Source organism: Musa acuminata, chromosome BXJ2-6, assembly GCF_036884655.1.
Source record: "Musa acuminata AAA Group cultivar baxijiao chromosome BXJ2-6, Cavendish_Baxijiao_AAA, whole genome shotgun sequence".
Lineage (NCBI taxonomy): Eukaryota > Viridiplantae > Streptophyta > Magnoliopsida > Zingiberales > Musaceae > Musa > Musa acuminata.
Genome location: NC_088343.1, coordinates 40,423,181 through 40,448,148, shown reverse-complemented (window position 1 = coordinate 40,448,148; position 24,968 = coordinate 40,423,181). Strand labels below are relative to the sequence as shown.

The 24,968-nt window shown below is 35.4% G+C and overlaps 1 protein-coding gene across 14 annotated transcripts; it reads right to left on the bottom strand.

The window, feature by feature from the left end:
* Nucleotides 1-31: 31 nt before the first annotated feature.
* LOC135585543 (DNA mismatch repair protein MSH5-like) lies at nt 32-24,468 on the bottom strand. 14 transcript variants are annotated; one of them, XM_065114329.1, is made up of 36 exons: nt 24,336-24,468; nt 23,806-23,837; nt 23,217-23,302; nt 21,534-21,628; nt 21,269-21,349; nt 21,122-21,191; nt 20,398-20,461; nt 19,399-19,553; nt 19,157-19,258; nt 19,056-19,083; nt 18,961-18,992; nt 18,822-18,879; nt 18,637-18,723; nt 17,667-17,723; nt 17,285-17,383; nt 15,185-15,286; nt 15,039-15,083; nt 13,618-13,695; nt 12,057-12,107; nt 11,885-11,966; nt 9,711-9,784; nt 9,550-9,646; nt 8,869-8,965; nt 8,646-8,735; nt 8,449-8,513; nt 8,322-8,380; nt 7,037-7,113; nt 6,863-6,949; nt 6,731-6,792; nt 6,551-6,612; nt 4,309-4,362; nt 4,144-4,229; nt 4,024-4,055; nt 3,887-3,910; nt 487-602; nt 32-261 (listed from the first exon to the last, which is right to left on the bottom strand). In XM_065114329.1, the coding sequence occupies exons 7-36, from the start codon at nt 20,434-20,436 to the stop codon at nt 178-180; spliced, it is 2,181 nt and encodes a 726-aa protein (XP_064970401.1). In that variant the 5' UTR covers nt 20,437-20,461; nt 21,122-21,191; nt 21,269-21,349; nt 21,534-21,628; nt 23,217-23,302; nt 23,806-23,837; nt 24,336-24,468; the 3' UTR covers nt 32-177. The 14 variants fall into 14 exon arrangements, 10 of the variants coding, with proteins under 10 accessions (XP_064970401.1, XP_064970400.1, XP_064970398.1 ...); XM_065114328.1 differs by having other exon boundaries at nt 21,269-21,338; XM_065114326.1 differs by lacking the exon at nt 23,217-23,302 and having other exon boundaries at nt 21,269-21,338; nt 24,336-24,460.
* Between the last annotated feature and the right edge of the window lie 500 nt (nt 24,469-24,968).

Below are 24,968 nucleotides of genomic sequence, written 5' to 3'. Positions count from 1 at the left end.
AAGGAACGAGTGCAACATCAACAACTGGAGAAGATTTCAACACAAGAATTTAATTTTCAGAGGAAAAGAAAATAATCACGAGTTCTTCCTATGCAAAGGTCAGGAACAATATATTTTCAATCAGATACACATTTAGTTGTTTGTAGTACTAAAACTCCTTTTTGCTGAATAAGACTATCATTCTGAAGGGAAGATATCATGGAAGAATGTCTTTAGATCACCTCTATAAGTATCAAAAGCCAACAATTTTGCAACGGCATCCTGCAAACAATTCAGAAAAGTTAATATTAGGTACAACCCTTGGTAGACAACTTGCAGAGATCTATTTCATCTTAGAATCCTACAGAAAAGGATCACCAAGACAAAAAAAAAAAAAAAAACCCTTCTACCACCTCAGGTAATAAAGTCTCACAACATTCTCTCATAAAACATCCAGTTAATGGTTACTAGGACATCGCACATGTCATCACTTTAACAAAATATGACCTGGTATTGGCGGTCTTTAGCTGATAATGTCTGGTTCACGAAACGGTAAATTGGCCTTCTAGTCTTGACCATCTCCAAAATATCAGCTGCTCTTTCAACAACCTCTTCCGGGACCCCTAAATGGAATTAGCATCATGTACATTCATAAATGAGATCCGAATTAGAAAAATATGACCTTTTTTTTTTTTTAATACATCATACTAAATTATCTTCAAGTTTCACAAATGAATAACTTAAACCAAATGAAACTTGGTCATATTAAGTTGCTTGCTGTGGTAGTATGTTGGACCTAGTATATTCTAGAAGAATACTATTTATTCAACATTTTACACTAATATCCTGCATACTTTATTGAAAATATTAATACACATTTATGCATGTGTACAACAGAAAGTGAGTCATTCATCTGTTGGTATTGGATCAAGACAAAGAAATCTTCCTTAGGTGTTAGTTCAGACAAAGGTTCTATTTGTGTGCAATTTGAAAAGGTGCTGATCTTGAAGAATCCTCTTTGAAGTAAAGGTCCATCAGACTGAGTGATGGGCAGTGAAAATCCATCTTAAAATGTACAGTTCCATGCTAGAGTGCAAGGATTTTAGGTACCATAATTGAATTTTCAAGGACTTTGTTACCATCAGCATCTGATGTCCATCATATTGAATTCAATTTACATCAAACAGTATGTGTGAGCAATTTTTGTGTATGCCTAATGCCAGACCTGTGATCAATCAACTTGAGTTCAATAACATTTATCACACACAGCATATGCATGTTCATCAATTGTGTGTGTGCCAGTGCTAGCCTATAAGGTAAAATCTGATACAGATTGTTAGAAAGAACACATGGTATTCACTTTAAATTAGAGGATACTAATCCAACATGATTTTGATGGATAAATATTTAGTATACATATTTGCTCGGTATGGATATGAATCAAAAGTATGATGGATTCAGATCTGTATCAGATTAAATATAGATGTAAGATGTGAATGTAAATTTTGCATGAATCATAATACTGTTATTATTTTGATAATATTGCTCACGATTCCATATACTAAGGGACCCATATGTACCACCTAATACATAGCAGCCTACCAGTGGTCCAATATGTACCACCCAGTATATATCGGTCTGCTAGTGGACTGCCCTAAACCGGGTGGGCCACTTCCAAAATATGGTTTACCTATCGGTATAGGCCCTGTAATAGGCTTGCACCGAGCAGTAATCCAGATTTTTTTTAATTAATATTTTTTATAAAAAAATTAATAACCCAACCTGTGCACGTCTCTCTCTCTCTCTCTCTCTCTCTCTCTCTCTCTCTCTTCAACTCATGCAATCCGCTCGTGCTGCCCACACCCTTGGGCCCCCATCCACCGCCATCACCTACACTGAACCAATACTCTCCTCCCTCATCCTCCACCTATTGCTGCCTCGCCTCCTTTTCTTTGCCATCTCCTCACCTCCAATTTTTTTTTTCCACCGTGTGCTCTTCTTATTCGCCTCCTTCTTCTCTTCCTCCTTGCACTCCCCTTTCATTGTACTATGGCAAGGACCATCGTGCCATGCCAACCGATGGTATTGATCTCTAGGCAGATCGGTATGTACCAATCGATACCGTATGTCGGTAAGTTGGTACGTAGCGACCTTCGGACAAGGGCCAAAAAATGGCTAAAAAATAGAAAAAAAATATTTTAAGGATTTTTTCCTAACATATTGGTATATAAATTATATATAAATTGTATTTAGATAAGCATAAAGTGTATCTAACCCATAAATGAATAGGCTATAAGGAGGAAAGTTGAATTTATCGTCTCGGAACCATCGAGGAACAACTTTGTTGCACGAGAGGGAGTGATTCGTTGATCTTGAATTAGCATGTTAGGAACTTAATTAAAAATAAGAGTGAGAAAATTTGAGAATGAGAGACTAAATAAGAGTGAAAGGAGGGACAGGAATTTATTAAGCCCCAAAAGAGGGCCAAACAATTAATTTGATCATTAGACTCAATTTGGGTTGGTATGGTTCAAATTTCAATTGACACTGACCTGTATTGATCAATGCAGGACAAGTCTTAATCGTATCAGCCAATACATACCATGTCAACTGATTCAGGGCCATATTTCAGCATATTACCTGAAATGGGCAGGTCCATGTACCGGTCAACTAGCGGACCCATACATACCACCCATTTCATACTGTTTGGGGCATCAAACATTGTATCATGGTATGTGCAAATCTTGTATCCAAAATTGAAAAACTTGATACAAATTCCTTGTTATTTTGACCACGGCATGTTTGGATGATTTTGTATTTCGAAGATATAGTCTCAAAAAAGAACGAAGCTTGCAGAACAAGCCAAGCGAGTTGATCTAATCTGCCAGGATATCTGATCTAAAAGTAATGAAAACAAAGATTCCCATCTTTCATAGGAACAGGAATTCAAAGCTCACTTCTAAAGATAAACTCACTTGAACCACAGTCAATTCAACCTATATTCAATTTCTTCCTCAAATTCCAAATCTTCAGATTTACGATCTTCTGCCATGCACACTTCTTTTGATCTTGCCATACCTTCTGTTGATTTTTCTTGATTTATTTGCACTCTTCAGTTGCATTCAGTATTGTTATGATTGATTTTCATCATTTTTACTTCAACTTTTCCTCAATTAATAGAAACTTTTCAAAGAATTGTCTTTCAGATATCTTCAAACATAATGGTCCACCATGCCCATCCAGACATAGTATTTGTTCTGTTGTTGTTATCTGACATAAGAATCCACATAGGGCTGGGGTTCTGAAAAATTTTGAGCAAAACCTGAAGTCTAACGGCACTCACATTAGACAGACAAACCTGAACTTCATCGTTCAGTCAACCAGTAGAGGTCACAAGTCCAAGAATTTATTTTTGCAAGCACATCCTATATGTGCAGATCATATGGTACAGAAATTCTCATTCCAATATCCATGTTTGCAAAAAAATGATCCATGGTAACAAGTCCTTCACTTGCATCCAGGATGGAAACCTAAAGAGTAATATGATCAATTTACCATGAATCTTCTGATGTTTGGTTTAGCAACATTGTTCTTCATATGTGAAATCCTACTAGAAGAATAGCTAAGGAATGTCTAGCATTATTCTATTAAATTTTAATGATTTTAGCAATTTTCTTACTTTCATTGAACTTAGTTTTTCATGTTTTCCATCTTAATGCAGAATACTTGTCTTAAGACCATTGGAGTTGATACTCTATAGTCTCTACCAAGCATATCCAGGCAAAATTTCCCTAGAAACAAGCTAAACAGTTCCCATTCAGCACTAATTGGTACCATTAGCAAAACATGCCTCAGAAATAATTGACAAAAATATGTCACAAGATATGCAAGGTTCCCTGAAGCATACCAGCAAGCCTAGCACAATGAAGTCCTGCAACATCAGATGAATCTCATCACTTAGGGGAAAAAGGAAAATTGTGTCCCAAAAGAATCGACATTGTCCACAACTCCACATGATAAGTAAAATCAAATAACTTGACCTACCATAGCTTAAGGGTGCTTGTCCAGGTACAAGCCTTCACAGGAAATACCCAAATTAGCAACAAAAGACAAAAAATTGTCAGGTAGAATAGCCAAAGAGCCGAAGAAAAACCAGCAATATACCTATATAGAAAAATGATGTCTTCAGTGCTCGTGCAATTGTTATCAGTTTTCAGAACACTCATCGTGTAAAATTTGATATTTTCAGACTATGAAAGTGTGTAAACAAGTCACTTCTTGAAAGGAGAGGATGATATTAATAAGATGGTTTCACAAAATCATTTAAACCTGTGGTAAGCAATCCTTGTCAAATATCTCTGTCAAATGTGTACACAACAGAACCTGAAGGAATAGAGACAATGAATTAATAATTAGATAAAATAACTCCTACCAGCTGGTGATGGTGGGCAGAAAAGTAAAAAAATAAGTAGTACACAACATAGAGATACTTGTTGTTAATCTCTAAGAATTTTGGGGAAAAAATTGTCTCCTAGTTGCACTAACATGCTTTGACCTATAAGCAGTGCACTCCTAGTTGCATTAACATGCTCTGACCAATTAGCAGTGCAGCAGAATATTACAACCAACATTTTGAACATCCTTGGATGTGATATGATGCTGATCAATGAAAGAAGCTACGGTGTAAGATTTTTTACATATTCACATTAAAAAGACAGACATAATAGAGAACTTAAAACATAAAGGGTATAAGTACCTTGGAACCTGAAATTATAAAATATCAACCTGATGCTAAAACTAGAATTTTTTTTATAGAAATATTTTTTATTCTTCAAAATAATATGTAATCACAACCTAGAAGCCATATCCCTTGACAAGCTGAACAATCAGGGATATATTTGACTGCTGATTGCACATTATCTTCATGCCACTAGGGATGTCAAACTGGCATGTACCAACCGAGAGACATGCATCCATACCAGTTGACAAATGAGAAGCACAGATGTAAGATGCCTGTAAGGACAGAGAGATATTACTGTGTGCACATGATGGACATGGGAATGACATGTCAACCATACAGCAGATTGTGTACCATCATGGACTATTGTGGCATGGTACTGTTGCTAAATGACCTTGGAAATCTTGAAATACATCATATTCTTGTGTAAGATTACCCCACCAGTTACAGATCATCCACAGTGAAGTTTAGATTTTGTGAAAAGCCTATAGAATTAAGACCTCAGAACAAATAGTCCACTAGAAGTCTAGATTCTTTAATTTCATCATGCATGTAGCTAAGAACATTAATATCAAGATCAAAAGTTTTGGAACCTCAATTAGAAGTCTAGAAAATACTTTAGAAAAGTAGTTATGTTTGCAACATTTAGTTTGTAGTGTACTAACTTGATGCACACATCTGAGACTCTCACAGTAAAGTATTAACGGTTCTTGAACAACTCAGATGCTATATCAATACTTTATAATCAACTTGGAATGTGTATTGATTTTGTCATTGAAACAATTAAAATCTTGAGCCTTCCAATAGAACAGTAGATCATCTCTACACATCCACATGATTGTTTTTGTTCATTACAACACAGAAGATATATGTGGACTCGAGGCTTACTTATCATTGCTGATGTACATATTCTTAAGGCCTTGTGGCCGTTGCTGATGTTTTTCCTTTAAAGATGCATATAAAAGAGCACACACGCACGCACACACAAACAGATTGAACGTATTAGTATCTAAGATGACATGTATGTTTGTCATCATGTATCCATATATTCATAACAACAGAAATGACTGATATAAACCTTAATTAGATAAATTATGCATATTTTAGTACTATGCTTAATTATATACAATTATCAATTTTACCTTGCTTGGCCACTAAGTTTTTATTGAACATCAATTCCACTCTTTCAACCCTCAAGCAATGTGTAAGCTCATAATGACAGGGTTGACGGATAACTGATGGCAACTGATGAAATTAAGTGAAGTATTATGGAAATCCACTATTTTTGAACATCTCAATAATATTGATTAATCTGGAAAGTTCAAATAGCAGAGCTGCTCTAGGCCATTTTCAGGCCTGAGCTCAAATTAACACAGAGAATCCTCTTTAAGGAATCTTAGCAATTATAGAAAAGCCATATTCATTCTTTTAAATATGCTGGATAAATATGGATTACAATGGTCTTTTAATCATTAATATTTCTTTCTATGAGATTCTTTAGGAGGTTTTCCTAATTCTAGCAAGATTTCTCATAGAAGCAGCACCATGTTCTTGCAGAGATAAACTTCTTATCAATAAAATTCATTTAGGGGATAAAACTTTCTTATTTAATTATTTATTATCCTTGTATTTCTTTCTTTGTTGAACATGGGTTGGCATCATACATGTTGATTAATACACAACATACATTCTACACAAGATAGTTATTATCATATGGAATGAAAACCATGTCAATAGAGAGCAGAATTCACCTTAAACTTCACGTTGACTTATCATAAGTGGCTTTCAAATTCATAAATTTACTTATAATCAAGGTATAAAAAGTCGTTTAACCTTTGGGGGATGCTCATAGTTTGCAAAATGATTAATAGCTCCACCGAGCAACCCAATTCCATCTAAGAAAATATTTATGAGAAAACAACCAAAAGTGTGTAAGCTTTTGTTGTTTAGCATGCCTAAAATTTAGCAATTGGGCAAAATATTCAACACAGAATATTGTTTTGAGTGCCTAACCTTCTGTGAGAGTTCCCTTACCAAACTCATCCATCAAACACAAGGAGTGAGATGTCGCTTGCCTGTAAAGTTCAGCAGTTATACATTAGATTGCTGCAAGCCAGATGATGGAAATGAATACTATGAGTTTACCTAAGCATCATGCCGACTTGATGAAGGTCAATCATGAAAGTAGATTGTTCAGTGGTCATAGGCTTATTTCCCATAGCACAGAATATCCTATAAAAGGAAAACCATTACTTTAATTAACCAAAAAAGTTTAAAGATGAATGAAGTTATACGTCATGGGCTTGTTTCGCATAAAACCTATCAGTGATCCCAATAGTTGCAGAATCAGCTGGTATAAAACTTCCAATATGAGAAAGATAAACCACCAAAGCCACCTGAAATTGAAGTTGCCTTTTCAGGTACAATATGAGCATATTGACATACAGCAACATAAGTGTTCTACCACTGTAATATGTATGTCATACTATTGTACAAACAAGTTACAGATGCAGACTACTTGGATGTAATGAGATTAACAACCAAAATAGACATTGTTTAAATTACAGTGTAAAGGTTGTCTTCTGAATGGATAGCATTTCATTCACTAATCAGGAAAAAAAAAGAAAGTAACAATGAACTGGCCTAGTCTTTGCTTATCTCAGTTGCTTGTCTTTCTGGAGGCTTTGACTAGCTTCTTCTAGCAGCTGTTCGGATTTATAAAGATGTTCCTTATCTTCTAGAACTTGGTCAAAATTAGTCAATATGTCAAAGAGTTGAAGAATCATAATTGCATCGGTTTGAGGATTGATAACTTGATAAGAAAATATGTCACATGCATAGATGGTAGACCAATCTACAGATTGAAAGTAGGATGCATCATTCCATATATTTGTAAATGATGATGGGCTTAGATGACAGGCCAATCAACAGATTGAAAGGATGATGGCCACTCAGGAATATCATCATTCTGCCAGCATAAACTGCCACAAAGTGTGATGGAAGCAGTAGCATGTAAAAATAGTCTTCAACTTTGATTAATGACTGTTTTACTATAAGTCATCAAGTTTTTCTTATCTTTTCTTGTCTCCCTAGCAACGCTGACCTGCCTATTCATATTCAACCATTCATGTGGCTACTCTGTACATGCTGTCAGCAGAGTATGGTGAGCTGGTGCTGATGGAAACATCGCATGAGAGAGAGAGAGAGAGAGAGAGAGAGAGAGATGGGATAGGAAGAGATACTTGCCTATATAGAATGCATGAGAGCCATTATCTAGTCAAGGTCGACTTGGAAGGATACGACCAACTCAAAAGATATCAGTTGAGATTGAGGGATGAGTCAGGAAGAGGACTCACAGGTATGAAGATGCATAAATCTGAATCTAACACTCTAAGCATAAATATGTATAAGGCCAGTTCATTTCCCTAATTTGAGATGTTCAACAGTTAAGCAGAGAGAGGCAGATGCAGAAACCCAACTGGTAAATAACTTGACTTTTACAACAGTTCAAAAGAATACAAGAATAACTCTGTCTCGTACTTACAGATGTTACTTCTTACCATAAGTGAAAATAATTTTGACTAAGATGAGAACATAGTTTCACCTGCTTGACATATATGCTTTTTCCTGAATAGTTAGGACCAGTAATGATATTTATCCTTCCTGAGAAACAGGAAAAAATTACATTTATATTTTACTATGGTGCATGTACAAATTTAAACAGCTATTACCATCATCAAGTATTTTTGTGTCATTGGGGACAAAAGTATCAACAGTCATCTCCTGCAAAGCATGTCTGATATATCGAGGGAATAAATAGGCAGTAGCATTGGAAACTAGATCACTGTTGCTTACCTCAATAAGATAGACTCTTATTAAGGTAAACTACCTAGATTCCGAAAATCCTTTACTAAGTGGAAAAAGGTACCTGCCATTCTTTATATCAAGAAACGTATCCTCAGTCAAGATGGGCCGCACGTAATTGTTTTGATGAGCAATCAATGCCAATGATAAAATGCTAATGAAAATTTTAGAGGAAGTATATATTAAACATTGTAGAAAGGAAAATGAGTGTGGAAAATAAATCGACTGATAAATGGGCTTAGCCGAAATGATGTTGAAGACAGACATTCAATTCCAAGAAGGATTACCAATCAAGTTCTGCTGCGAAGTTCACTGCCTTGATTAGCTGGGGAACAAAATTAAGTACTCTAGTGATCAAATCCCTAATAATTGCTCTCTCCATATCTGCACAAAATTTGAGGATATCATTTCACGGTACAAGGTCAGCTGTAGTAAAAGTGTAAAACAACCATACTTTATTAATAATTCAATGATATGAAACATAGAAAGACATTGATATAGATTAAGGATGAGGACTGACAATTGCTATTACTGTATCCACATCTAAAAATTGAATCTAGGGGAACTCGTTCACTAAAACGAGATGATCAAATCTCATGATATATTTTGTATTGCTTCAATTATGAACCAAAAGGGTAGAGGTGATAGTTGGTGTCACAGTAAGGTTGCCCGGACACGACCTGGGTGACTATGGTTCGTCGTGAAAATAGTTTCTCTCCTTGCAGGGTAAGACTGCATACTTCAACTCTCTTGAGACAACTGTTGGAGGGAACCTAGTGCATTTGGCAACTCTTTATAGATCAATGGGGTGGATAATATTCAAAATTCACAAGATGATCATCTAAAATGATTTAATATGAGCTTAAAATACAAAATGTAAAGAAGAAAAGAACTGATGCAATATAGAAGAACCTTTTCTCATCTCCAAGAAGGTATTAACACTCTTACTTTGAGTGAAGTATCCATACCGAGAATTTTGTGATAAATATCTCCAAGAAGGTTGTCCAATTCTCTTGTCTTTGGAGTATGATAAAAGAACCTTTTCTCATCTCCATCTTCTGAAAACTGATAGTCTTTCATGTTAATTTACAGTTATATAGAAACAAATCAAGAATCAGTAAGTACTTACAGCCAATTCAAAATCATGAAGTTTTCCCAATGTTTCATCGCTAAGCTTCTCATCGAAAATGCACATCAAGTATCCTAATGAAAGAAAAATAAATGGACGGAGGATAAACAAAGGATAGAACTGTAAGTATTCTAACTTTAGAAGAAAGTACCATGTAACAAATACAAGCCTTCCCTTGTCCAAAGCCAAAATACCATGTATAAAATCATATTGTACCATAAAAGTGATGAACATTCTGATTCCATTCATTCAGTCTCAAGCTAAATCTGAATTTGACAGTCAATTTGATATCTAACAAACAAACAAAGTGAAAACTAACTTATAGGTATCAAACAATTCTACAAAACATTTACTCAAAATAGAAAAATATAACAAACAATTCACTATAAAAATATTTTGTATGCCAAAGATATTTTCTCATATTATCCAATTCAAGTTTTAAAGTTCTGGTCAAATGCTGATATCAATCAGTGGCTGGACAGGTACATTTCCGTATGGACTAGCATACTGACAGGGGACGACTTGGGATCCTTAGGACCAAGAGAAAGGAGGAGAGAAGGGGTGAGGAGGAGGGAGGAGAAAGAGGAGGATCAACAAAGAAGAGAGAGGAGAGCAGGATGAGAAGAAGGAGAAGGAGGAAGAGGACGACTGGTAGAGGGGAGTTGAAGGCAGCACAGGAGCAGAGAAAGAAGAGAAGAAAATGAGGCAGAGAAAGAGACAAGAAGAGGAGGTGGAGGCAGTGGCAGAGAAGGCAAACTGAAGCCGAGTGAACCGGCATTGGGGCTGGCAAGGGGGCAGAGTGATGGCAGCAAGATGGCAAAGAGACCATGGTGAGGCGACAGAGAGGAGGGGAGATAAAGATAAACATAGGAAGAAAGGGTGGAAGAGAGAGAGAGATGAGCATGGGAGGAAAGATTGAAAAAACAAAAAAAGAGAGATAGTTGTCAAAAAAGTAAAAGGAAGTTCCTTTAAGGCATGGTATGCAGTACCGAATGGTACCGCCCGGTACGGGCGATATGTACCGGTCCGACGACATACTGGTACGCGGACCGCCCGGTAACGCTACAGTGCTACAGTATTATACTGTAGTAGTACTACAATACTATAGTGTTGTACTGTAGTAGTGCTACAGTGCTACAGTACAAAAAAATATATATAATTATTCGATACATCAGGGTGTACCACTCGGTACGCCCTAGTGTACCACTCGGTACGCCCTAGTGTACCGCTTGGTACACCGGTACCGTACCATACCGAACCAACCTCGAAACATCGATACGGTATGGTATTACATATTTTGCTTTAAAGAACAATAGAGGTGTTGAGTAATAGGCTTACCATCCAGTACCCTCGGTTAAACCAGGCAGTAAGCCTGGTTCTGAATCAAACAGGCAAAATCATCTAATGTGTCATGTTTTCTAGCCAGGCCAATAAATACAGATCGGTATGGAGTAGTCCAACCAGTTTTGAAGTCCTTGATCAAATCATTTTGACCATGACAATCTCAAGTACAATTTAAGGCTTAATGACATCAAAAAAGGTTGAGCTAGTAAATGAGATTGCTCCTGTCTACAAAGAAGAGTGTAATACCTAATTAGTGAGTCTACCAGCTAGCTAGGAGTGATGAAAATGCTATTGCAACAAACCTGACATCACGTTTTTGTCCTCTTCATAGATCATTCCAAATTTTCCACAGATTTCTTTACACCTTCATTTCCCACCCTTTTAGGTATGAATCTTCACAGAGTTACCAATGGTAAATTGTGATGACAGTCCAACAAAATAGTTCAATAGAAAAGAAAGAAGAATCATATATTATCACACAAATTGTCCCCTGATATAGACTTGATTGCCTCACTTAACCGAGTTAAACATAACTGGCATTGATTTAAATAAATCAATAGAATGGACTGACCAATCATGACAGCCTAATGGACCTTCTAGACTCAAATCTAACCCTAACTGTTCAGCCTTCTTCTGACTCAATTGAGGATAACATTTTCCTCCAATCGAGAACTAAAACCTGGAGCAACCTATGCCATCATTTGGAGATATGATAGATTGTCACAGAAAACAGTTTCATTCTTCTCTAGAAATTTTGCAGTTAATTTATTCGCAACGAAGAAAATATGTCAAAGCCAATTCATATAAAAACAAAACTAACAATGACCAACCTATTTGATGTACATAAACAATAGATGGAGCTTTTTTCCACCCATGCTGAACTGGAACAGAAGCATTCTCATAAGCTGATACCTGAAAAGCATATTTTTAACTGTAACCAAAACCAGAACTAAGAAATTGAAGATTTTCGTTGCCTGATATTAAACAAAAAAAAATTATTACCTGCTCTAGAAAGTCCGGCAGACGTTCATAAACCATTCTCAGCTCATCCAACTACAGTTGAAAAGATCAAATTAAATACTACAATTCATGATACAAAGATGATATAGTAAATAAAATGTTAAAAGAAATTATTTCCTTGGCCATACTGCTGTGAAATGCAAGTTTCCCATCTTAATAAAAATTATGGAAATAAGACAAAAAGTGATCAATTTCTTATATCCCAGATAGAACTTTCTGTATCCATTAATACACTGATGAATGACATTAAGAAACACTTCTGAACATGCAGATAATTTGAAACATAAATATTTAATATGGCATCATTCATCTTTCATAACATTGTTCATCTCAATGTTACGCCAACACCACATCAGTAGAAAAATGCTATCCAAGACTGGCTGTCATGTTACTACAGTTTCACAAAATCAGCTCTAACTGTGCATCACATGCCTGAAAAACATGGTTGAATATGGATTGGATACAGATCAGACATTGGAAAAACCATATTATTAGTCAATTTTAATCAGTTAATCCACTATCAATTCTTGTTATATTTGTTCAATATGGATATGGAAAGGAAATAGGTATAAAATGGATACTGATTTGGATTAAACTTTAGGCAAGAAATAGATGGAAATTGTGAAATTCTAGTCCTCTTGTATCAGGAATTGATAGTGGATTATGTAGGGATCAAGATAGGCCCACTTCTAGTAACTTTAGCTTAAGTATTTTAATCAACATGATTCTAGACGATATATCTAATTTTGTAGGTCAGAATTTCTATCAAAATAGGTCATGATAATTGGGACAGAAGTGGACCTAGGGTGATACTTGTTTTATAAGTGCCCCCTCATGGGAAGGGAAACTGTGGATACTGCATGAGACACAACACAATGTAGAGCCCCACTAGATCATGAGCTCATATTCCTACCTAATAGCAATAACTCTAGACTATGCATTAGGTTGTGGAAAAGATGTTGTTGAGCCTTTTGTGTGGAAGCACTAATCAGAATGATGCACTCTAAATATCTCCATAAAATGAAACAAAAAGTGTTGGTTGTTCTAGTTTACAGCCTCATAAATGAGACTAGAAGAATGATACTCTAATAATTTTATGTCAAAAAATAGCAATGACTTTTGTGACTGCAACAAAGCAGATTCCAAAATAAATTTTTTAACTTCACTTAATATAAAATGAATTTGGAAGTATTCAACTTAACTAACTGGCAAACAGCAGTGAGTTTGAGATCACATCAAAAGAAATGCAGCCAATAACATAATATAAGATGTTTATTCTTAGGATAATATTATTTCTGAAATGAACCGATATAGCTCATTGAGAATACGATATTAAGGGCCCACAGAAAAGATGGAAGAAATTAATTTTTAAGAGACTGTATGATGTCAGCCAAATGTTGTATCTGCAAACTTAGCAAAGATACAAAATAAATGGCAAATGGGTGAGATTCCAAATGAGTTTTACATCAACCTGGAGAAAAACACAATAATAATGAGAGATCTCACTATTCTACTAAGAAAATAAAATAAATAGAATCCTAACTTCATCACATAGTCCTTCCTTTACTAGCGTCTCATATCCCTTCTCCTTGCTTCGCTTAACATCAATAACACCCATTACCTGCACAGTAATGATGATGCAACACTAGGTACAGATTAGGACAAAAAATGCAACATATTGTGAAATTGTAAATGATATCAGTAGCTCAAATAAAAAAAAAAAGAAGCTAACAAAATTCATCTAATTGATGATAAAATGTTTATTAGAGATCAGCTTTTTGAAGAAATCAATCAGAAAGTTTAGATTTCCCACACCATTTCAGTTCTTATGGAAACAAACATGGTTTCTACATGCACAAAACTTAATGTTATGAAGTTCAATGCAACTGAAGTATGATGCAAATAAATACAAAATTCGCATAACAAGTAACATTTTAATTTTTGACAATGACAATGTTACCAATATAATTCTTTTTACCTTTGGGAACATGTCAAAGAAAATGGCATTTCACATAGAAAGATGAGCTTAGAGATTATGATAAGATATAAGCTCCGACAAGTACAATGTAAGATTAAGGTTCCAAGTTTCTGTCCAAGACCCATACCGGTCTCTGGCCTCACTGGTATGGTGCGATATATACTGGGAGCCAAAGAGAAAGGAGAGAAGATGGGAGGGGGAGCAGAGAAGGAGGAGAGGAGGAAAAGAAGAGGATTAGGAGAGGTGCAGAGAGGAAGAGCTGTTATTGACAATCAATAGTTGTTGACAAGCTGTAAAAATTAAAAAAATCATTTTCAAATCTGACCAAGCAAAATTGTCAGTTCGGATGTCGGTTCTTGCTTGGACTGGTAAACACTGATTGGTACATACCAGTGTAACTAGTTTTTTGAAATTTGATTGAGGTTTATGCCATGAAGAAATCTAACTAATAAGCTCATAACAACTTAATCATTGTTGATAAACTACAAATTGCACTCATTGCAATTTTCATACAAAAATTTTAAAAATAAAATATAATAAAGCAACATAAATCATTTGAATTAGTTATTTTGTTAAATAGCCTGCCTACTAAAAAAGTTATTTAAAACACCAAGTCTGAATTTTTTTTATGGGAGAAGTAGGTTAATGTTAATAAATTGTATACCACTTTTCGCATTATTATCTCACATTGAAACGAAGTTGCCAAATGTTTTGTATAAATTAAAAACTGCAGAAAAATACATTAATAACATGCAACCAATATCTGCTTACTAAGATGAAAACACAATGGTTTATAGATATGTTCAACAAGAACTAGCATACTAGGAGATGATGAGTATGAAAATAGTTCCAAACTTCCAACTGTGTTACATACAGAAGAAGAAAATGGACACACTTTTGCTGACTTATAATAGTAAGGTAAGGACTTCACAAAAACCCACCAAAGAAAACTAAGGAGAAAAGTATTTAAGGAAATTTATGCACACCAGATCATAGACATAAACCAACTCCATTGTAATGCAGGAACTTGCCTAAAAGAAATCAAAACCAAAGTCAAGCCATAATTTTTAATCATCAATATAATAAAAAGATGCTATTTACATGAACTTTATCTCCATTAACATATTCATACCTTCTCCACTAAGTCTAATTTCAGGTATTCTAATTTTTCCTGTAGGTATTCTGAAATACCTACTTCAAAGATCTTGTTTATGTGCAACAGCGAACAAATGCACTGCAAAATGAATGGGCACCAATCTGATCATATAGATTGCAATCACAAAGCAATCATGCAAAATAACATAATAAAAGGTACAGTGCATAAAATATGGTGAGACTTGGAAAAGGGTCCTAACCATGCACTGCTAGATCAGATTTTAGACACAAGCATAAGTATGAAAACAATAGATCATCAGATACATGCAGTTTATATACACTGATTAATATTCTATATGGTCCACACAAAATTCCTTCTTTTTTTTTGTTAAACATGTCAAAAGTTTCTTTCTACTAAGCCTTCAATAGCTGCACCTTTTCTGGTTCTCCTTGGAGTCTCCAGCCAATCCCAGAGACTAGAATATAAACAGGGTTTGGTAACAGGCAAACCCTGCCTCAGTGTTGGTTTCTCCCTCTCCTAAACACAACTACCAGACGTAGCAGCACACCACTATATTACCAAGACCCAAGGGGTTAACCACTTTACAATCTTACAAGTCCTCGTATCTGAAACCTCATCTGCAATATAATTATGAAGGACCAGGAAGTACAAAACCTCCCAATTTCAACTGAACAGCCACATGATCATAGCTAAACAGTTATATGAAATAGGTAGTACAAAGGTGATGATAAACAGAGGATCATGGCATCTCTTGTGATGCTGCATGAAACTCTTTCTCGTTGCTCCAATCTTTTGCTGCCACTAACATCTCAATATTTAAATGACAAGTCCACCTTTTGGTTGTCTATTGGCAATTGACAGTCACCAAAATTTTTACTTAGCTGTAAATATGATATTGCTTCTATTAACACCTCCTTGAAAATTTAATACACCTTTTTTTAATAGTGGCAATTGTCAAACACCAAATTTTACTTTGTCACAAATATAGTACAGGCTTCTTTTTTTTTCCCATGTCCAGCTTCAACTGCTCATACATTGGTTTGGGGAAAGATCAAGGAAACCCACAGCACTCCTAACTTCAAATTAGTTGGTCACCTTCACTGCATCTTTAAGCAAGAATTGCTACTACCTCACATTTCTAGTTAGGACTTACGACAACACTACTATCACGGACTTAGCTGGTTAAAGTGAATCACAGTAGCTAACTCAACGCAAGGAGTGCAAACACTTCAAGTGCTTCGGAAGTGTGAGCAAAGAACAGGCGAAGGCTAGTAACCAGCTCGATGCATGGAGTACAACCCTTGAGAAGACGGGCGAAGTCAAGTAACCTTTGTCTTCTCAACTCTTAAGAGAATGGGCGAAACTAAATACCTCAATTCTCTTATCTATCCAGCAGAGGAGCTCTACATAGGTTCAAAGACCCTTCGAAGATAATGAAGGATAATAGTTGTCAAATCCTCACCAATGGTGATCAGTGACACTACGTCATGTCAGTCGGCAACCTAAGGCCAAGACCGACAAAAGGTTAGCCTACTCATTGTCAGCATCTCAAACTTATCCTCCCTTCCTTCAATTCTATTTATGTAGTTTTTATTAACATCCAAAAAAATGTCACAGATAAGTTATCAGAACTTTTATATAATAGTAGGAGACAAAGGCTTGCAGTTATTTCTAAATGGTAATTAGAAAATTATTTCCATACACATTTAGGAACTTGAGTGTTGAGCAGTTAAAAAATATATACAAAAAGTTTATGTTGCTGAGATGAGAATGTCGAGATGAATGTGTAGAGTTACTAGGAAAGATAGGAAAAGAAATAATTTTATTCGTGAACAACTAGGTATCACTTTGATAGAGGATAAGATAAGAGAATTATTTAAGATAGTATAAGTATGTGCTGAGGAGACCTCCAGATGCGATAGTCAGAAGAGATGAAATAATTAATATTAGTAGTACGAGGAGAGGTAGAAGAAGACCTAAAAAGGCCTTAATAGAAAATTAGAAACTATAAATAAAAATTGAAGTACTTTGAGTTTAACTAAACATGTGACTTTTTACGTATCTTAATTGGCGACAAAAGATCTATGTAGTCGACCACAAATAGTTGGGACTTACGGCTTTATTGTTGTTGTTGTTGTTGTTGTTGTTGTATTTAGGAACTTGCATATTCTCAAGCTGCCAAGCATAGATTGCATATAGGCCTACCGATGGCATCTACTGCATGTCGTCAATCCATGAAACCCAAAAACCGCAATTATGAATATTTACCAGAAACATAATAATGCTTGCTCTTATCCTACGTACAAGAATATGAGTGGAAATAATGTGAGAAATGCAACTGAAGAGACTATTTTCTGATAATGCAGCTGGTTCTGGAATAACCAAGCTAACAGATGAAGCATTTCCCTAAGGTAAACTTGGTGCCAAATACAAATTCAATAAAATAGTAAACGAGAAAATTTTGTTGTATAACTCAGAAGAAAAAAAATCATGTCACCTTCAAAAATGCATTCCAATCGCTGGTTGTGCATAAAGAGCTAGGTGAGTTGAATTTCTACAACAAAAAAGGAATCATCAGTTTTCGCAAAATTAAATATAGTCATTTGCACTAACATCTAGAAAATTATAAATAAAAACAACAAACAGTTATAATATGTCATAGAAATGTGTACTATCACTTAGAGAAAATGTAGCATTTACTAGATAAACTAACTAAAAAGAAAATGGCATATTTTAGATCCGAGGCAGTGATTCAAAGCATTCATAAATCTGCTGCAAAATTCGATGGATTGCAAATGATCAACATGATGATAAGTTTCACTCTTTACATCAGCAGGTGAATAAGTTGAAATAAAGCAGGATAACATAAACCATAAATTAGCATTAGATCTGTGAGTTAACTCTCAAACAAGAGAGATCTATGTTGCCATGTGGAGTTGTGGGGCCCACGAATGTGCTATTCAAATGTCATGTACATCCTTTTTCACAAGAAAGAGACATATCTCAATCTTCTTGCAGGGTTTATTAGTTAATCTGGCCATTTATCCCACTATAACCTTTTGTACGACCAAGAGACATGTCATAATTCTTCCAAGATTCTATGAGCTGACTAGGCAATGCCATACTCATCAAGAGGACTTGGTGTTCATGATCTACAACTTATCAACCATTTGCACAGTCATCATATAGAAGGGAACAATGAAATAAAAGAAACACATGAAAAAATATAACTTACAATCCAATAATAGTATTTCACCTCATCAGCAAATTTATTGACAACCAATAAAATTTGTTTCACTTCTGTTCTTTTGACATAGAATCAAGCTCTTCTAGTTTTAAGATTGTAATAATAGAATAATTCTCCTGGATTAATTTAAAATATCCAACAAATAATGAAAATAAGCTCTAGATACAAATATAGTCACCCTGGTAGAGCATACAACAAAAAAAAATGGCCATGTAGTCACCTTGAGCATGTGGGGAACATCTCTTACAGTCTTTAACGTCTCACGTAAAGCAGACATCACTTCTTCACAGCAAAGGAAAAATGATATCTATCCATTTTGTTGAAGTACTACAACTCTGTTTTAGATGCTCAGTTGTTTACTAAGAAGTTTTATGGGAAAACCAAATCATGCTATAAGAAGGATACTGTATTCAGACGGTTGTTTAACATGTCAAGGTCAAGTATAGGCCTCAAGAACCAAGCCCTGATTCAAACATAAGAGAACTTCGAATCTCTTGGATGTGATACCAATAAAAGTGTATCTTGATAGGCTTGATGGGTTTACCTCAAAAGCCTCCTTCCCATTGGTGTAACACACTAAATGGTAAAAGATTATTAGTTCCAAGTTTCTGCAACTATACAAAATTGAACTTCTCATACCTTATTAAACATTCCAAAAACTGAGAACCTGCACTAAGAGAAGTAGAATTATTATTTTTATAAAAATATCCCAGTATATATCAGATTAGCCTCGTCTTTACCCTTCCTTTGCTCTGCCTATTCCCATGTCACTAGGATGCTTATCAACTTGAAAAATCTGTAATGCCTCATGAGCAGCTGCATCAAGTTTGAGAAACTTGTCTCTGTGTCTTGATGTAAGAAATAAATTGCACTTTCTATCGCTAAATTATGCACTTGAGCACTAAAAAAGGATGACTGCTTGTCTCAGAGCAAAAAATGACCGGATAACAAACTACGATTACAATTTAAACAAGAAGGATAAAATGAGATTTGTGACATGCAATCAATTGTTATTGATGAATAGCCACATTCATTTTGTTGAAATGTATCTACGAGCCTCTCATTCTCTAGTATAGCAAGAAGACCACCAGCAGCACGAACTTGAACTTCACTTCCTAGGTCCATCATGGAGTTAAGCTGCATGTATTAAGCAGGTTGCTTCAAATGATCAACTAAGTATATAGGAAGTTTGTGAAGAAATTAATATATATACAAAGCTGTGTGTCTATAAAAGACTTATATAGCAAAAATAATAGAACATTATTTATAATATTACATTGATATAGAGTAGAAACATTGTCTTCCATTTAAAAGAACCAAAATAAAATGCAGAAATATTGAATCAAATGGTATCTCTAAGGTGTTTCTGGATGATTGGGATAAAATAATTGAAGGTTTGGATCCTTCATGAAGCCTGCATTAACATTCGCGGATGCAAGAATCCAAATGCAAATGTTGTTGGGCGATGGGATCCATGCATCTCTTTGCAACAGCCACTGCAGAATGAGCTTAAAAAATGCACTTCTAGTCACCGTAAACATGACATAATACAGGTGTCTATGGAATCTATAATACATCACTCCTTGTATTATTAGACCTTTATGAAGTCCCGACTCCTGAGACCCTTGTACCTATCTAGATGCCCTATGTATGTTGCTTGATCTGTTTCTTGAACAATTATCTTGTGTGATGCTTGCAAATGCAGGCTGGCATATACTAAAGGCTCCATATTGCAGAAATCTAAACAAAACTTATAACGAGAAACTGCTGGTATTTGTAGATAAAAAGAACCAATTTAGATGAACCTGCATCAACAATACTAATAAATATCGGCATCTATCAGTGTACAATCGAGCTTATTGAGCATCTGTATGTAGGAAACTAAATACCCCCAAAGTGAATCATTCGATGCCTTATTGTTTCTCTGTCTAAACAACAATCATGTGGACTCAAGTAGGATCCATGTCAATTAAGTGCTTACAAAGCATATTCTCTCTTTGATGCTAAGTCCATCATCCATTCCAGCAACCCTTAGGTAAACTAATCTGCAGTTCAAAAAAATTAAAGAATTATGTATGAACCCTGACACTCCAAGCAGATTAGGGAAACGAGAAAATTGCCCAGGAAGTGCTAAAATTAAAATGCTGAGGCAAGATCTGATAATATCCAGAAAATGCAGCACACAAGGACAACTTAGCCATTAGGTCTCAACTTTGCTATCTAAAATCAACAAGATGAAGAACAAAGCAGCAAGAATGAACCAATATATGTTATCTTCACAAGTCAATTGATTAAGCTTTCTAAGATGACCATGAAAGTGAAGATATTTCAAGGTAAGATTTAACTTCAATATTTCAACATTGGAAAATGCATCCCATCTAGCTAAAGAGTTTTGGAGTGAAGACCAAACTCTAGAATGGCAAAAAAGCAATTTTTATATATTGACCAAACAAAAGATTTCAATATCGTGGCATGGGAGGATATCCAATTGCATGAGAGCTAAATCAAGCATATGTCAGTCATATGCCAATCACAATTCCCCAGTAGAAACGTGGATTCGAGCTCCACATTGCACAAAACCTTTTTTGCATGGCATGGTTGGCTACGGACAATAAGAGTTGCACATGCAATCCATGAATTCAATTAAATCAAAACCCAAGGAAAACAAAAGTTCTGTCTTCCTGGCTTCTCAGAATCATACATACCTGTGCCATGCTTGTTCATAGCTGAAAATTGAACTTCGTATAAGCTTCACTTCAAAGGTTTCAATAGAAACTGTTCAATAATGAAAAATTAGAGGAAAAGAGAACAGGGGCAATGAACTTTGGTAGGGAAATTTTGAAGTTACAAACCATTTCGCTGTAGAGCAGCTAAGAATAATTCATCTGTTTTAGTGCTGGCATATATGACCAATGGTTTCACCTGATACTTCACTGATTCAGCAAAAAACCAGAGAAACTCTTAGTATAAAGAATTGTCATATATTCTTAAGAGATGCTGCAGCTAGCATCAGGGTCGACTTGCTATAAAATAGACCAACTTAAGGATACAGACTAAAAGAAATAAATCCATAAGGACAGACTAAAGACTTTGCATATGAAGATTATTAGCATTTACCTAGATCAATCAGAGGAAGTTCTCCATTTCCATCTTCCCAAAATTCAATGACAAAAAGTTGATGTGTATTTGCATCATAGTATGCTACTCCAACTCTACATTGACAAAATGTGAGTCATCTAAAATGAAATGGAAATCACACGAGATACAAAATTATCTAGTATGCTACTCCAACTCTATATTTGCAAAATTAATGCAAATGCCAAATCATCTAGCCTCCAGGACTGTTAGAAAAATCAGCAATAACTGCATTCAATGAGGTAGAGCTTGGCAAACGGCATCCTTCATAAAAGTGCAGAAAAAAATTTTGATCTTATGAGGCACATCCATCTTCCAAGTATTCTTATTTGAGTCATCATGTAGGCCCCTTATCAATTAGAAAAATGTACAAGGATTTGAACAAGAATCTTCTATATGCATTCCAACATCTATCGAATGTATAGAAGATGATAGTGTCATTCTTGCCTATAATTTCACTTTATTGTAGTGCCTCTAAAAATATTTAACTTGCAGTATGTTACAAAAAAAAAAAAGAAATTTCGATGAAGGTTTTTATTGTCTCAGCATAAGGGTGTTTCAACACTCAAAAAGCAGTCTGACGCAATTATTGTAACTTGTATACCAGCATGCCACAAGAAGCATTGGCATGCTAGCCTTTTTTTTCGAAAGATTTTAATAGATTATCTCTGATATGATTTTTCATTGAGGGCAGGCCTTGGCATCACAATAAGGCTACCGCTTTCATTATCTACATGAAGAAAGAAGACCAAGGAATTAAATACCAGCCAGGCTGGTGTGGACCAGTAGTTACCGTTCCAAACAATGATGGGTGCTAAACCTGTTAGTCAGTACCAGTTTCTGGAACAAGCTGGCATGTCCTTTTTCATATTTTTCTCGGTATACCAAGTGGTCTAGGTCAGTAAATCACCTAAAATACCAGTATCGTATCGGTCCGACTAGCTACCAAAACTAGCATAGAATTAAGATTTAAATCCTTGTCTAACACTACATATAATGAAATTCTTTCCAAACCTCATATTGAAGGGAACCTCATGTCATCCATTTTTTTCAATATGATTTTACACTAAATTTAGAATAATTGTTCAGTATCATGTTCAACTATTTAGTATGTTATTTGCTTGGAATCAGAACACGAAACATTACATGAATTTTAAGCCATAAACATGAACACGATATAATAAAGAACAATGAACATAATTTGTTTGCATATACTTGATTTGGGGTTTGATCACATAAGAATCCATATTAGTATCTTCAAGTTAAGTGACTAATAAATAAAGGTTCCTTCTCTTTCCACTTAAGTTGATATTGCACATGGGAAATAAAAACCAGCTCATGTACTGTAGATAGTCTACATGGTAGTGCCTCAATAGAGTACTAGAACATGATCAAGTTTCAAGTGATGAGATCTAGTCCCTTGATGCAAATTTAGCATTCTCTACCTTCCCATGAATCATACCCATTTGCATATCAAAAACAATGAGAAATACGAGGACATAATAGAAGAATAGCCCCCCGGTTGTGTACTTCTTCAAAGCAAGGACCAAGGCAGACAGCAGATATAGTAAAAACAGGTACAGAAGAATAGAAAGGAGATAGAGGAGCAGACAAACAGACACTGGGAAGGTCCCAACATTTTGATAAGGGGAAGGAGGGACCTACTATTACTTCAGGTAGACAATCTGGATGGAAAGGGATGATAGTGATCGTCCATCCACCATCCACACCTCAGGCTACATTGGTCAGTGCTGGCACATGAACGTGTGTGGATAAGAAACCCTCATGCATGATCAAAAAAACTGATTCAATTTAAAATGAAATGAACAGAAACAAACCAAGACTCCCAAACTCAGCCTGATAGAACTGCATCAAACTGCACAAACTATATACCACCAATATACATCAGCACTAAAATCTTACTAGCTCCGGTGCATGAAGCCCAATACAGGGTGTTACATGTCCTGGACCTTCTAACGTTGATCATTCTAAATTCCACTATTCATAATGATGAATTATAATGCCCATGTAAACAAAGAGATTGATGGGAACCGTATGGAGAAAATGACTTGTTTGGGGTAGTCTTTACAGAAGACTAATTAAAGCAACTGTGAATTAGATGATCCACGTTAATTAAAACTAACCAATTCCTTCCAAATGAATGATCTAAACGTAAAAATTAACAAAATAAAATGATGCAAAAGTAGTCATTCTAGCACAAAGAGAAAAAAAAATGGACACGACAATTGCTTACCTGTGACCATGTATAATGCAAGCCATGTACACCTACAAAATATATTGCACGATAAGTGCATACAACAGAACAAAAGTAATCCGAGATTTCTGATAATCGGCATGCTAATACAACAGTAATAATGACTAAATTGGTAAAATAGTGCAATGCTACAAGTAGAAAATGTATTTGTAGAAACACTATCATGACATATGTTTCACATGTATAAGGTAAGTTGTAGTTAAAGATCGAGTTATGGCAACCTACATCCCTCGAGAACAAGAAGGTTGCTAGGTGGACGGAAGTGGTAGCTGTCGGGGAAAGGAAGAGGTGGAACAAGTGAAGAATCAAAAACTACCATACGACATAAACACAATATTTTCGGAATAGACCTCGTAACAACAACCAGTTCAGTTTCCCCAAACAAAAACAGGAAAATATTAGGGTTTTAGCTGCTATTCCAGCACAACACAACAGGGGAATCGGGAGTCGTTGCGAGCCAGAGAAAGATTCAAGGATGGAATGCGCAAGAAATCAAAGAAAGGATTCACCTGCGACTCCTCCACCGTCTCGGCGACTTCCTCCTCCATCTCCATTCGCCGATCGGTCCGTCGATCGAATGAAGGCGCGAACGAGGAAGCGGGTTTTATAGTAAGCTTTCGCACGTGCAAGACTAATCGCTCCATCACGATTCACGATACTACTTGATGAACACATTTTTATTATCATTATATTATCTTCACGGGTATATTCCACATCACTCCATGCGTGTCACAATGTCTCCTTCCACAAACAATAAATAAGATAATAAGCATATTTCCTTTTCCCAAAAAAAAAGAAAGTAAATGGAGATGATATTTAGTGTCACAATCTTGCAACAAAAAATACGATGATGTTTTTTTCATATTGCATCATCTAACATTCTTTATTCATGAATGCATTCATTAATAGACGGACGCAAACAAAGAAGAAAAATTGAGGGTTGATTAGTAAACTCCTCTAAGTAGAGATTGGCATGTAATGTAATGGGTGAGCGAGCTACTTAAGCTTAGAATAGAGGATGGTAAAAAGATGTTGTTTTGCATATCAAATAGATATATCTTTTTAGATAGTATTAATGTATCGTTAAATCAGATCTAATTATTTAATTTTAATTTAAATAAAAAAAATTATATTTAATATAA

Coding starts and splice junctions, on each gene's coding strand:
- LOC135585543 (XM_065114322.1), bottom strand. CDS start 24,380: ATGGAGATGGAGGAGGAAGTCGCCGAGACGGTGGAGGAGTCGCAG. Junction 8,736..8,868: donor TTCGCAGCAGAACTTGATTG/GTAATCCTTCTT, acceptor AATTTTCATTAG/CATTTTATCATTGGCATTGA. Junction 8,514..8,645: donor CTTGATATAAAGAATGGCAG/GTACCTTTTTCC, acceptor TCGATATATCAG/ACATGCTTTGCAGGAGATGA.